This window comes from Austrofundulus limnaeus, unplaced genomic scaffold (genome assembly GCF_001266775.1).
Source record: "Austrofundulus limnaeus strain Quisiro unplaced genomic scaffold, Austrofundulus_limnaeus-1.0 Scaffold130, whole genome shotgun sequence".
NCBI lineage: Eukaryota > Metazoa > Chordata > Actinopteri > Cyprinodontiformes > Rivulidae > Austrofundulus > Austrofundulus limnaeus.
This window is the reverse complement of record NW_013952532.1, coordinates 974,035-988,408: the sequence shown is the minus strand read 5'-3', so window position 1 is coordinate 988,408 and position 14,374 is coordinate 974,035. Positions and strand designations below refer to the sequence as shown.

General features: G+C 37.8%; 2 protein-coding genes across 2 annotated transcripts; one reads left to right on the top strand and one right to left on the bottom strand.

The window, feature by feature from the left end:
- Positions 1-937: 937 nt before the first annotated feature.
- rps19bp1 (ribosomal protein S19 binding protein 1) lies at positions 938-3,189 on the bottom strand. Its single transcript, XM_014015522.1, has 4 exons — positions 3,022-3,189; positions 2,176-2,346; positions 1,616-1,713; positions 938-1,426 (listed from the first exon to the last, which is right to left on the bottom strand). Exons 1-4 carry the CDS (start codon positions 3,074-3,076, stop codon positions 1,280-1,282), a joined length of 471 nt encoding a protein of 156 aa, XP_013870976.1. The 5' UTR covers positions 3,077-3,189; the 3' UTR covers positions 938-1,279.
- A 470-nt stretch (positions 3,190-3,659) lies between these two features.
- LOC106522496 (3-mercaptopyruvate sulfurtransferase) lies at positions 3,660-13,389 on the top strand. The gene is made up of 2 exons (XM_014015521.1): positions 3,660-4,240; positions 12,357-13,389. The coding sequence occupies exons 1-2, from the start codon at positions 3,661-3,663 to the stop codon at positions 12,653-12,655; spliced, it is 879 nt and encodes a 292-aa protein (XP_013870975.1). The 5' UTR covers position 3,660; the 3' UTR covers positions 12,656-13,389.
- The last annotated feature ends 985 nt before the right edge of the window (positions 13,390-14,374 follow it).

The following is a 14,374-nucleotide window of genomic DNA, read 5'->3' as shown; positions in this document are numbered from 1 at the left end:
GAATGGTGTTTGTTAATATACAGTATATATATGAGGCCTCTCGAGACACAGTGTTCAACAGTAAAACGGTAGTGTGGAGAGACTGACAGAGAGAAGCAGAGGCACAGAGACAGGCCAGGTTGTCTGTGTTTCCTGTTGTTGCAATAAAACTCAGCTGATCATCTCACGGAGTACCTTCATTCTTGGACCACGTATTTCTGGCTTTGTTAAATAAATATCACCATAACACTAGATAAGCTAATTTTTCAGTGTTTTTCTCTCTTTTGTTTTTATTAAAACTGCCTTGTGAAGCACCATGTTAAGACGGACCAGCCTCTAGAAGAAAAGCTCCAGAAAACTAGCTCCAAAGTTAAAGGGATCAGTTCACATTCCATCCTGTCACCAGATTTAACAGCTGCTGCCAGCCTTGATAAATTATTACACTTTGCAGCAATAGAAGTGTTAGATTCTTCTTGGGACTTGCATAGAAAAACAAAACATAATGCATAATTAAAACTAAAGTGGATGAAGACCAGTAGACCATGTGACTATTCACTGCATCAGTGGCTCCCATGATCCTCAGGATTCACTATCCTGTATGTTATAGATGTTTTCCTGCTTTAATACACCTGACTTGTATGTATGAGTGACTGACAGCCTTCTGAAGACCTGCTGAAGAGCAGGAAACTAAAAACATGCAGGATATTGGGCCTCCAGGACCAGGGTTGGGAACCACTGCACTACATCAATGAGTCATTTGAAAGTTTTCAAAAACAAGAAAATCTTTTACTGATTCTTTCCAGAGGATGATTTTATAAAAGTTAACTAAAAAGGTTTTTCTCTAACTCAAACTTTAAAATCTTGAGTAAAATCCCTATTTTTCCACCCACGACAACATATTTTAAATGGAGGAAATTTCAAATGATGAAGCATGAACAAATTAACAGATTTGTTTTTTAGTAAACAGTGTTTATATTTTAAATGAAAATAAAATACAAAAAAAAAAAAAGGACAGAACGGCTGCTTCATTGGTTGCATACTTGGTTATTATGTCACACATTAGGTTATTAAATCTTGTGTATCTGCACAAATCCACTTCTTATCCAATAAGTTTTGGGAACTACAGCTCATGACGTGGTATATTTCATGTTAAAGCATCTATTTCAGACACACAGCAGAAGGATTTTGTCCTTATGTGAGCTGGGAATGACTTCCAGTACATTCAAAAATCCACATTAATCCATAGAACACAGCACCTGCTGTTTCTACTGTGGCTACGGTGTCTCTTTTCTGGGTGGTGTTATTTCTTCTCAACAATCCTGCCAAAGTACTCTTTCTGGAACTGCTGAAACTCCTCCTCCGTAAACAAAGACTGTGTCTCCTTGGGCGTTTTGACAGGTTGGTCGGGGCGATTTCTTGACTGTCTTCCTTTGTTGTGGTTCAAGATCTAAGTCAGGGAGAAACCAAGTCAACACTTCAGCTATACAAACCACAGGTCAAATTTTATTTAGTTCTGATGGGTTTAGGTCTTGATGGTTGACTTTAAAATTTGACATTACAGCGATGGTATTTTAAATAAACCTTGAATGCATGGAAGAAGTGCAGGAGACCAGCATTGATTGAGTGTCAGAATTACCTTCATTGTATCAGAATCTGCTGCTTTACCGCCAGTTTTCAAGAAGTATCTCAGGTTGGCGCTCATCTGGCTCTTTGGTTGCTTTTTTCGGAACTCGTCTGCAAAAACACAAAACAAAAAATAAATATTTTTACAACTTAATGGCTTTTTATGTTTTATGCGTAAGCTTTAAGTACTTTTTTTTTACAAAGCTTTGTCAACTTTCAATCAGCTCATATATTTGGAGCTACAGATTTATAGACGTGAACTTAAAAAATGAAGACCGATGGTTTTAAAATCATCTTTTTTTGTTTCCTTTTGTCACTGGATGAAAATAAAATTGCAACAAATATTGTGTGACATCAAGTCGAGGAGGGAGGATGCTGACATAAAAAACTATTCAAACAACAATGCAGATAGTTAAGCTTTTTTGTACGAACAAACAAACTAACCTGTTGTGGTTCCTGTTTCTTATCTTTGCATCAAGTCCCTAAACAGCCAGCATATCCTACAGTATTACAATTCATGTGGATTTTTGTCAGCTGCGGTCAACGTCTATAAAAATAAAAATGTGGCCTTACCTACTGCAGATATGATCCTCTTGTCTTTGACTGTGGCTTTGCTCTTTCCGGGACCAAGGCGGCCCTGCAGCCTTTTGACCTGCCTGGTGACCCCCTGCCTCTTGGTGCTCACCAGCTCCATCACTGTGGCCGAGCTGGGGGTCTGACCCTTCTTCTTCGCTTTTCTGCTATCTGGGATCAGGCACATAAGAGGAAGAGAAAACAACAGACAGTGAAAAAGCTGTCAAACCAATTCAAACCAAAAAACATCCTATCTGGAGCCGGATGCATATTGGACTGAATAGCTACGCACACCCTCCGTCCTTGAATGTATCATAATAATTTAATTCTGTCTTATAAACACACAGACACATATTTTCTTCAGTTTAAATAGCAAACTTGTTATTGTACTTCTCCTAATGTAATTACTTTGTATTTGATAATGCACATTGCTTCATCAAAAAGAAAAAAACAAGTATGTCCTCTGGATGGGTTCTTCTTTAGTGAAATGTTTGGACAAGAGACGAAACACTAAAGAAGAACCCATCCAGAGGACATACTTTTTTTTTTTTTTTCCTACCTGGATAATATTACTGAGATGCATCAGGACAAATCAAATGAGCCTTTTTCAATAAGAGAGGAAAGGCAGACTGATCACCTAAACTAACCTTTGTTACCAGTTTTCCTATTTTATTAAAATAAAAAGTTGTTATTTATGGACAAATCTAAAATTCTGATTTCTATATAAAAAAGTCCATGTTTTTGTGATTTGAAGCATTTTGAGCTGGCTTGACAACCACCGACAGATGCAGCTTCACTCAATCGTCAACGAGAAAGAAAAACAAACAAATACAAGCTAAAACTGACCTTTAATATCTTCGCTCAGCAGCTCCAGTCCTTTTCTGACCAACGACACCGACATATTTAAACCTGTGAGCTCAGTTTTACTGTTTAAAATCTACATTTAAAACATTTCGCTTAAAAAAGTGGAAAGAAGCGTGTAAATGCGGCAACATCCGGTTGTGCACCGATTGAAAGTGTTCCCCGGATATCAACTAACAAGTAAATAGTTCCTACCATTCTATTGCTATAATAATAATAATAATAATAATAATAATAATAATATAGTTGAACGCATTACCTAAAATTAAGGAGCTATTTTGCTAGACAGAACAATGAAATTTCATTCAACAAATACTTTCACTAAGTTTGTTCAGAAAGATTTTAAACACATCCTTCAGTGAAAACCATTGTTGCATGTGCTAATTTAATGCGTGATCTGTTGCACTTTGCTTGTTTATTTATTAATGGGAGCACACAGATAGTTTTGAGACTTTAGGCTATAATATATGTATTATAATTCCCACAGCTTCCAATTGTGACATTGAACGCCACTCACTCCCTCCTTTTCCTAAAACACCTTTGCTCCCTCTGTCATTTTTCGACCTTTGGTACAGGTCGACAGAGTTAAACTTTCTAAGCTGCCCGCTTGTCCACGAACTCACCATGGCGCTTCAAGCTCGAGCCCTGGTCACCTCTAAGTGGCTCGCGGAGGCTGTGCAGGTCCAGAGGAAAATGCGCATCTTGGACACCTCCTGGTATTTGCCCAAGCTGCGACGGAACGCCAAAAGCGAGTTCAAGCAGAAGCACATCCCGGGCGCAGCGTTCTTTGACATAGATCAGTGCTGCGACAAGACGTCTCCCCTGGACCACATGCTGCCGTCCGAGACCGGCTTCTCGGATTACGTGGGGGACTTGGGGATCGAGAACGACACGCACGTCGTGGTGTACGACTGCAGCGAGTTCGGTGAGTTCGCGGCGCCTCGGGTCTGGTGGATGTTCCGCGTGTTCGGCCACAGCTCGGTGTCTCTGCTCAACGGGGGGTTCAGGAACTGGGAGCTGGAGGGTCGACCSGTGGGTCACCAGTCCAAGAGACCCGCTCCGACCGAGTATAAGGCCACTCTGAACCGCTCGTGGGTGAAAACCTACGAGGACATGCTGGACAACCTGGACACCAAGAGGTTCCAGGTGGTGGACGCCAGACCCTCGGGCAGGTTCAGAGGACTGGACCCTGAACCAAGAGACAGTGAGTAGTCTGGTCTCAGATGTTGGCTGCAGGACAGAAACTAAACGAACTATTCCCACATGATGGTTCAATTTTATGTAACCAGTAAAGTCTGGAAACTTTAATAAGAATACAATGAAAATACTGACAAGACCAAAATTTAAATAATAGTTTATTTAAGAAAATTTAAGATAAAAATATATATCTTTGTAATCAAGCACATAAAGCTAAAACCTGTGGGTCATGATCACAAACAAATGGGTTCAAATTACTTTTTGTAATGAATAGGCTTAATTTGTTTTTATTATATAGTAAATTGCCAACACTTAAAGCATTTGTAGTACAGTTTATCTCTTAATTCAATTTCAGATTCTTAATAACATTCTTGTTATTTCTATTACTAATTAATAGAGTTTTATCAGGGTTCCTCTGTCAGTGTTGTGAAGTCCTCTGATGGAGATGACTGAGGAGATGAGGTCTGTTTTGTCACTGAGTGACTGATTAAATCCAAAGTTTGAGTCACCTCGTCTTTTGATTCAAAGAATTTCTAAAGAATGATTTGTCAGAAGAACAAAGCGTAAGGTGACTTGTGAAAAAGCAAAACTTGTTATCACGCATGCAACTCGTTTAACAGCTTCTGCTGAATTTCCAGTAACCGTTTAGTTAATGCTGAAGTCAGAATGACATTCATGTTTGATGTGGAAAGAAAGAAGTGACCGTCTTAGTGAAAGTTTAAGTTTCATAAAGTGATCATACAACTCCCTTGGAGTGTGTTTGAAAATGTAATAATCACAAATAAAATGAAATATTTAATATTGACCAGCCTTGTGTTTAGGGTTGGCCATCRTTTGAATTTGAACGATTCCGGTTCCTCATTTGGATTCCACGGTTCCCAATAATTCCCAATTTCGATTCTTTTTAGAGGCAGCATCAAAAAATGTTTATGTGGTTTAAATGAGGGAGCTAGAGTTCTTTCTAGATGAACAGATGTTATGAATTTATTTTTCACTCAGGGGTACTCTGCAAAATCAAATTGTGCACTTATATCGAACCAAAGAGTATTTTTCATCTTGTTTTGAGATTATATATTAAGCAAGAGCAGAATGTAGTGTTATAGTCAAGACCACCTAACCCGAGACCAAGTCAAGACCAAGACCACAGTGTCTCGAGACTGAGACAAGACCAAGACTTTTAGGGTTTGGACCAAGTCGAGACCAAGACCACAGTGTCTCGAGACCAAGTCAAGACCAAGACCACAGTGTCTCGAGACTGAGACAAGACCAAGACTTTTAGGGTTTGGACCAAATCGAGACCAAGACCAAGGGAGGGCGAGACCGAGACAAGACCAAGACTTTTAGGGTTTGGACCAAGTCGAGACCAAGACCAAGGGAGGGCGAGACCGAGACAAGACCAAGACCAAGAAAAAAAATGTGTCCTAAAAGATGGAGTATTCTGTACACATGTACAGTGGGGGGTATTTAGTCTTTTATAGTTAAGGTCTAACTATGATGTCAATCACAGGACTCTCTCGTCTTTTTAAGTGGGAGAACTTGAACAATTGGTGCCGACTAAATACTTTTCCCCCCACTTTAGCTAACTTAATATGTAGAGCTAATATTGACAAAATCTTTGTGTGAGGGCAGAGGAAAGAATTTTTCTACAGAGGTAGATTGTTAACGTTAGTGACGATAAAAGGTTTACGTTGTCCTCACTGTCTCTGAAAGTGAAGCACTGCCAAATTTACAAGTTGCTCTACAGTTTCTCCTGGTTGTTGTTGTTTTACAATTATATTATTTATGAATAATGTAGCCAAATTTATTTACTTAAAAATTTGAAGACATCCTTTACCGCTCCCAGAACCACGGTTCACTTTCCAGGAGTGCTGCGTGCGAGTGATGGGGGGTGGGGATGGGTGACAGCCGGTAACAAAAATACGTAAATAGCAATGAGTCAGCTTTGAATTTGAATCAGTAGCTACATTTTAAATCCAATGAAAGCAAGATTGTTACCAAATAAATTGGACAATAATCTGGGTATTTAGTTATATTTCCGCAGTTGYGGTCTTGACTGGTCTTGAAATAAATTTCCGAGTCCTCAATAGGGTTGGGCAATATTGGCAAAAAAATAATTCACGATTAGTTGTGGTATTTAGCCGATAATGATTAATTTGACGATTAATCCCCTGGAGTCCCTGGACACCCTTACTTCATAGTCACATGACCAATTTAGTGGGAAAGATTTGCTCTTCATAAAAATCTGTTCCAAATTGTGTCAAAATTACAGACTTCAGGCTATACATCAACTTTAAATTGTGTTGATAGATAAATAAATTACAGAACTTTTTTTAAATGTTTGTTATATTTGAAGCGGAGAGGAGCAGCGAGCGGACTCTGCCTGTTGGCATTAATCATATTAATTGTTAAGTGCCAAAAATTAATCGATTAATGTTTTTCAGACGATTAATTGCACACAATACGATTATGCCCAACCCTAGTCCTCAATGTCCGAGACTGAGACAAGACCGAGTACAAATGCTGTCGAGTCCGAGACGAGACCAAGACCATCAAAAACTGGTCTTGAGGCCGGTCTTAAGACCAAGACTGGTTTCAAGTACCACAACACTAGCAGAATGTGTTTGATTATTAATCCTATTAGCCTGGAAATGTTTTCCTCATTTTAGGTTTTATCAAGTGCAATTGTCTTACTGCACTGGCAGATTATTTCACTTCATTTGAAAATTTGAGTCTGAACTCCAAATTAAATTGGTGCTCGGCGGCTCACCTGTTTATTTTTTCTTGTTGTTGTTGGGCGGCTTTTTCTTCCAGTTGGCGGACTGGGTATTGAAACTAGGTATCGAAATTTAAAAGTACGAACGATTCCGGGAGAATTGAAACATTAGTCCCGGTTCCAGTCGGTACTGGAGACTCGATGCCCAACCCTACTTCTGTTAAAGTACCAGATCAGGAGTAAATTAGTTTTACATAGTGCTTGTTTTTAGGATCATCTTAGTTTTATTTTTTTYCTTCTTGATAATTGATTAGCTGTTCACAAAGGCTTCTGTAGGTCGGTGCTCAGAGCGATTGTAATCCTGAGGCTGCAGGTTTTAGCCCAGGCTGCCTCAGGAACAGCACAAAACAAAGTTTGATTTTGTTGTATTTTCATTCTCTGTGGCCACTCCTGCAGAAAGGAATACATGAAAGAACCTTCAGAGCCATTACCAATTTTTTACGTAGCAAATATCAGCTCGCTATTTGGTCTGTCTGGTCATGTTCACACACACACACACACACACACACATTTGTGCCCGTGGGGACCGGGCTTTGGTCCCCACGATGCACATTCAGTCTGCACATCCTGCACAGCCTCTCACATTCAGAGGCTGCCTTTTAACTGGAAAGTAGTTCCCATGATGTAGCAAAAACGTGCCCACACACTGATTTGCAGAATTGAGGGCTGCAAGAGGTTCATTCAGGATCGTATTGCCAACCTGTCATTTATAAATTAACAGGTCTTCTTCCTGAGTCACACATGAAACTCTAAAATTGGACTGTTGCTGCAATAAAAGTTCTATAAAATGGCTGAAATAAACATGCCATGTGGACATTTATTGATCCAGTTTATCTAGACAAGGACTTACAGCCTTTAGGGAAAATTGCAGATTCATAAAAAAATAAAAATAAAAAACAGTACAGTGTTTTTTTTATAAATCTAAATGATAAATGTTTTAGTTTTTTTGCCTTTTCTTTGGAAATACAAACAGCAGAAGCAGATGGAAACTACAGTACATGAAACAGAGCAGGTGAAACCGTTCGGAGGTAACTCAGCAGACGCGCGTCATGGAACTATCTGCTGAGCTTCTTAGCAAAGTTTGTGCAGCGTTTTGCTCTTGTTAAATACATCAATGGAACACAGTGAAAATCAGTGGTCAACACAAACTCACTGTCAGTAAGACACAGAACTGTGCAGTTTGACTCAGGCTCACACACACATCAGCACACGACAGACTAATAATATACTTTAAAGTGAACCGAACAAAATTTAGCCTTTGACCACGGTTAGACCGTGTTGAACCCAGCAGGTACTGATAGTGGAACTCTTATCAACAGAGTCCCATCTACTAGAACTCCTATAGACACACACACAGGAATGCTTTGATGTCTCTTACAGCGGAGCGGCGCTTTGTGAAAGCAGCTTCAAATTTGAGCTTTGACCAGATGAACTGTTGGAATTGATTGGGAATGTTTCTGTCTCCTGCTCTGTTTTATGTGGCAGTATTGTTGGTCTTTGTTATGCTCTTCCCAATAGGACTTTACCTCTCATCCTCTTGCAGAAATACTCTTTTTGGGAAAAAAAAAACAACATGATAATCTAAAACCCAAAACTCTTCTTCATCAGCCTTGTTTAATGGGTCTGCATGATCTCTCCAGCAGCCAAGAGGTCACAGACTTGATATTTTTACTCAACTAATGTCAAGTTTTTTATCTAATGTTTACCCAGTTCCTAAAGGTGTCTCTCAGCTGGAACAACCAGCTTTCACTCATTGATTCAGCCGTATTTAAACTCTTCACTGGATTTCTGGTTTTTATGGAGCCTAATATCAGAGGGACTTAAAGGTACTCATTTCTATGTCACAAAAATTAGTCTAAAAAGGACTTAATGTAAGAAACAAAATCTGCACAAGTTTGAGAGCAGCTGCTAACTACCACATGCTTGTGTTTACCTTTAGAAAGAGATGAAGTRACTGAAACTAAAATAAAAAAGAAAACAACAATGGAGACGTCCTTAGAAGAGCCGTTCGATCAATAAGTTTGACAATGTTGTAGTATTGCTGTGTAATTAGGCACAGATTTAATGAGGTAGATAAAGGTGCTTTGTTTACATTGAGTGCAGACCTGCATTTCAAAGCTGTATATAAATGTACCTGAGAAACTACTGGAGTAAACTCCTTGAAACAGCACTCCATGATTTTGTTCAGGACTATTTTTTAATGTAATGTTTTTTTCTTACATTACTCTGTAATGAGCAATACAGAGTTGTAGGCACACATCAGGTGCACACTAACCTCTTACTGCACTGACAGACATGATGTTTAGACTGGGGAGTAAGGAGTCAGTGGTGCAGCTAAAGTTCAATTCAGTATATATATATTTTTTAAATTTTGCTACGCACATTTGTGATTTTTGTTCTGTAATTTGACAAAGGTCTGCCTGTCAGGGTTTACACGGAAACAAAACTGACGCTCAACTTCCTCTTTCTGACGTCATATTGCTTACAGGTTTTTGTCAACGTCATCACTTTGGTTTAACTAAAACATGTGAAGCAAACTTCTGTGRCATTATGTCACACAGACACAGAAATTAAATGTGTGGAATTACAGGCTAAAGCTCATAAAATGCAGAAACGCTAATATGAGTTGGAGGCATTCTTCATAATTGTTGCCAATTTTAATTTAACCCTCCTGTTGCCCTTAGATCAAAATAACCCATGAGGTTTAAAACTGAGACCTTGTGGGTCATTTTGACCCCAGGGTCAGCAGGAGACATTTATTGACCTTAATTAGTTCAGAGTTGTTGACATATTGAACATATAATCTGGTAAACAGGGAAATCAAAGGTCTATAGCAGTATTTCCCAAAGTTGGGGTCAGGACCCAAAGTTGGGTCCCGAAACATCAAGGTGGGGTCCTGAAGTGATTTTCTGAATAAGTTATATTTTTGCCTTAGTTGTTACAAAGGAGTGAGGTTAGTGTATTTAAAATGGATAAATGTAGAATTATAAAAATTGTTACTATGCCCATGATTGGTTGACCTGATACAAATGTTCATCATCCAAAAATATTTGTGGGCACAGGTCTCTGCTACTGTTATTTTGTGGGTCAAAAGCTGAAAAGTTTGGGAATCACTGCACTTTGGTTCCCAAAGTTGGGCTTGGGACCCAATAATGGGCACCTTGGATAATCTCCAGAAATCAATTTAAAGGGCAATAAAATGATTACNGCACCTTGGATAATCTCCAGAAATCAATTTAAAGGGTAATAAAATAATTGCTGATGTAATATTTTCCCTATAATTATTACAGAAACACAAAAAACGTATAAATAAGTATTTATATTTGTGTACAAGCTGTTTAGATAGTCAAAAAGCCTGTGTTTTTAGGGTTATTAACAAAGTTTATGTACTCAAACCAGTAATAGTTGGGGTCACAAGTTTTTGCCATGAATATTTTGTGGGTCAGAAGACAAAACGTTTGGGAACCACTGCTCTATAGGATTATAGAAATAAAAAAATCACACTATTAACATCCCTAACAATATAACTATTCTTTTTGGGGCTCATTTTTAAAGAACTGCTGGGACGGTTGATAAATTATGAGTGGTGATAAAAGGATCAGAATAAACTAAGGATAAGGTCAGTGTTAAAAGTTAAGAAATGTCATTTAATAGGACCAAATCGATATATTTATATAATGAATGATAAAGTGTAAAGTGGCTGCCTATTGACAAATAAACCTTGACAATCAAACACAATTTTTTTGTGTTTCGATTATTGAACCTTTGCTGTTTGAAATATTGCTAACTTGTCTAAACAGTGCTGTAGATTTGTAATATTTTTTCACTGAGAACAAAATGATTTAAAACAGTAAAGTAAAAATACAAACCTAAAACCCAATACTGATTTGTAAAGTCCAAGTGTATAAGCAACTCAAACAACATCGAAGGCTGACGCTGCAGCTTGAATAGGTTGATATAAAAATGACATGAAAACATGGAACACGTTATAGATCTACCAGAAAGGACAATCAAATGTTTTAGAAACCAGCTGCTGGAGAAGAAGAAGCAACTGAGTTTTTGCTCATAAGCAGTGGTGGGCACCAGCCCGCTAAAGCGCAAATCTGCTAATTGCGGACCTAAATATTTTGTTTGTGCTTTAGTGGTCTTACTAAGTTTTATAATTCATAAGCAGATTTACGCTTTCTAAAATTAAAATGCAATAATGCTAATAACTAATTATCTACCAGTCATCATTATCTTGAACAGCGGAAGGTATGACTGTCAATGAATCACAACGCACGTGATCTATCCAACAGCACCCCTAACACATAAACACACTTATTGAGAAGGTATACGTCCTTGCTGACTGTTGCTTTCGGTCACGGTTCTCATTCCCCACAATGCTTATGTAGCAGGAAGGCAATAGCAAAAACAGTTAACGTTTGTAATCCATACTAAAATTTTGTATGTATTGATTTATTTTACTTTACAATCGGAGCTACTTTTTTATATAAAAAAAGGTTTAAACGCTGGAGCTCAACACTTGACGTAATTGGTTGAACAATCAGCCAACGGGGTTTGAGACTCAGAAATGTTTTAAAGATTTTATGCTGGTGAAGACGGACATCTAGTGGTCAACTGGAGCAACTACATGGAAAACTTTAAAATCCAAGCTCTTATTTTGAAGGGAAGATACAGTAGTTTCCTGTACTCTATGCTTTTGTTTCCCGTCACAAATCAAATCTGTCACGTACCCAGAATGCATCACTTCAGTTTTCCAATAAACAGTTTTAAAATTACTTTATTGATGCATCTTTAATGAAAAATCTACAACAAGCAAAAGAAAAAGACAAAGAAGCAGCCGAACTAGCAATCCTCAATAACTTTTTAATTTTTACACCAGGAGCTAAAGGTCTGTTTCAGGAACTCACATCCCCAGCCATCGGCAGTTAGGATTAAGCTGAGTTCAATACATTGCTAGTTGGCAGTGTTGTGCATATATTTTACATGAATTGTTGCCAGCTAGTAAGTGTCAAATTGAACTTGGGTTTTAAAATTAGCTTCYGCTARTTTTTCTATGGCATAAGCGCTTTTGAAGTTGCGGACCTAAATATTTTTATAAAGCACTTTAGAAATTGCGGAGCTAATTTTTGGATTAGCGCTGCCCACCACTGCTCATAGGTTAAATAAAACAAGCTTTGACACGTCAGAAAATGTCACTTCTGCTTCTAAAAGTCAGCGCCCATATCAAAATACTAAAATTCATCATGTCCAGTTCAATAATTTAGTTAGGCATTACATTTTTTATTTTAATAATAAAAACAAAACATATTTGACTTTTTTCTCTTTTTATTTTTCTGTTTCACAGACACGGAGCCAGGCCACATCCCCGGCTCCATCAACATCCCCTTCCACTCCCTCCTGTCTCCTACAGGTCACTTCCTGCCTAAAGACAAACTCCAGGACCTGTTTGTCCGGGCAGGCGTGGACCCTAGTCGTCCCATGTGCGTCCTGTGTGGTTCTGCTGTGACTGCGTGCCACGTGGCGCTGGCCGCCCACGAGTGCGGCCACCAGGAGGTGTCCGTGTACGATGGCTCGTGGTCGGAGTGGTACACCCGTGCCGTGCCCGAACACGTCATATCTGAAGGCAGAGGGAAACACGTGTGACTGATGATGTGAGACCGTCAGGCTGAGACCGGACCACTGGAATCTGGATCTGGGGACCTTCAGGTTTCATGTTGTGATTTAACATTCAGCTGAGTTTAAAGAGAGAAATAAAAACAACTTTGACAATACTCTTTTAAAATAATAAAAAAGACCTTCAGCCACTCTGAAACAGTTTTGTTTAACCCAGAAACAGAAATGTAAAGCAACAAGTTAAAAAAAAAAACACATTTTCTACCTTTCTACAACTGGGTACATGAGCTCAGAGGACCATTATTTTTATTCAGCTCACACCAACAAATATACTCAACATTTTCCAGAATGTAGTGTTTTTTATGTATATCAAAAAGAATAATATAGATTTGTGAAGATGTGTTACGTGAGGTTATCAGTAGTCAGTATCTTACCTGTAGTGATCACTCTCAGTTTGGAGGATCAGCTAATCTGAGGAAGTTTAAGCAGATTTCTCCTGTTTTAAAAGAACTTGTAAAATGTCATAGTGATTTATTCAAACAATATTTTACTAAAGTTGCAAAAAAATTTTTTACATATCTGAATACAGATATGAACTCCACAAAACACTAGTTTAAAAAAGATTTGACTTCATCTGAATACTAAACAGAAAGAAAATGTGTTTGTTTACAGCTTTCTTGTTTATTTTGAGAATACAGTAGAGATTTGTTTTCACTGAGTCAGAAGTGCAAACGTGTTCTTCATTAAAGTGTGCAATACTTTAAGTGACTATTTTCTTGCTTTATTTTTCTGAAATATTAATTTTGTTTGGATGTTTATTTAAAAGTTAATTTGATTGACAGTACTAGAAAGTTCAAGCAAAACCAAAGTTCAGATTTGATATTTTTCATTATATTTACAACAACAGGAAATCTATTTTACTCGTGTTATGTAAAAGACAAAATGTGACATATTGCTGTTTTAATACCCCAAAATTTCCATCCATCCATCCATCCATCCATCCATCCATCCATCCATCCATCCATCCATCCATCCATCCATCCATCCATCCATCCATCTTACTTTTTTCCTTTTCTTGTTGCATTCTTTCCCCCCAAAACCTGTATACAATATATAAAATAATATATAAATATATAATTTCTATACACAATATTTGAGGACATGGAGGTAGGTAGAATAAGGACAGAAGAGAGGACAGATCAAGATGAAGGAGGCTGACTCACTGAGGCAACCACTGAAGAAAGAACAGCCAAAAGAAGAGGAAGATGAAGGTTTAATAACTTTAATTAATTTAATTTTTGTTTAAATAAAATGCATATATTTTTGATTTTTAAATAGTTTGTAGAGTTTCTTTTCTTTAGTCAGTGTAAAAAAATACTTCTTGTATTTTTCACATGCGTGGTTTCTCTCATTTCTACAAAGTCACTTTGTCAAAATGTAATTATCAGCCTTTACCATGCCAAGAAATTGCTTTTAGTTACTTCCTTCCTGTGATTAATTTCCTTTTAAAATAATGTGAGCTGGTACCTGCTGAAATTTTCTAGTTAAAGATGAGATGATAGTGTGAGTCCGCAAAATCCTTCATGAGTCACTGAAGAAACTATAAAGATACTTGCAGAAAAAAATAATTTACAACATTTTGCTTGAAACAGTATTTCCTGTTCAAGTCAGCCCTGTTCTTCTGTTAGAAAAGAAATATAAACTACAGAATAAATTTGATTAGAACTTAATTACGATAATCATGCATCA

Excerpts from the sequence above, each read along its gene's own strand:
- rps19bp1 (XM_014015522.1), bottom strand. The coding sequence starts at position 3,076 with ATGTCGGTGTCGTTGGTCAGAAAAGGACTGGAGCTGCTGAGCGAAGAT. Across the intron at positions 2,347-3,021 it reads GCTGAGCGAAGATATTAAAG|ATAGCAGAAAAGCGAAGAAG; the intron begins GTCAGTTTTAGC and ends GCCTGATCCCAG. Across the intron at positions 1,714-2,175 it reads GAGGATCATATCTGCAGTAG|ACGAGTTCCGAAAAAAGCAA; the intron begins GTAAGGCCACAT and ends GTGTTTTTGCAG.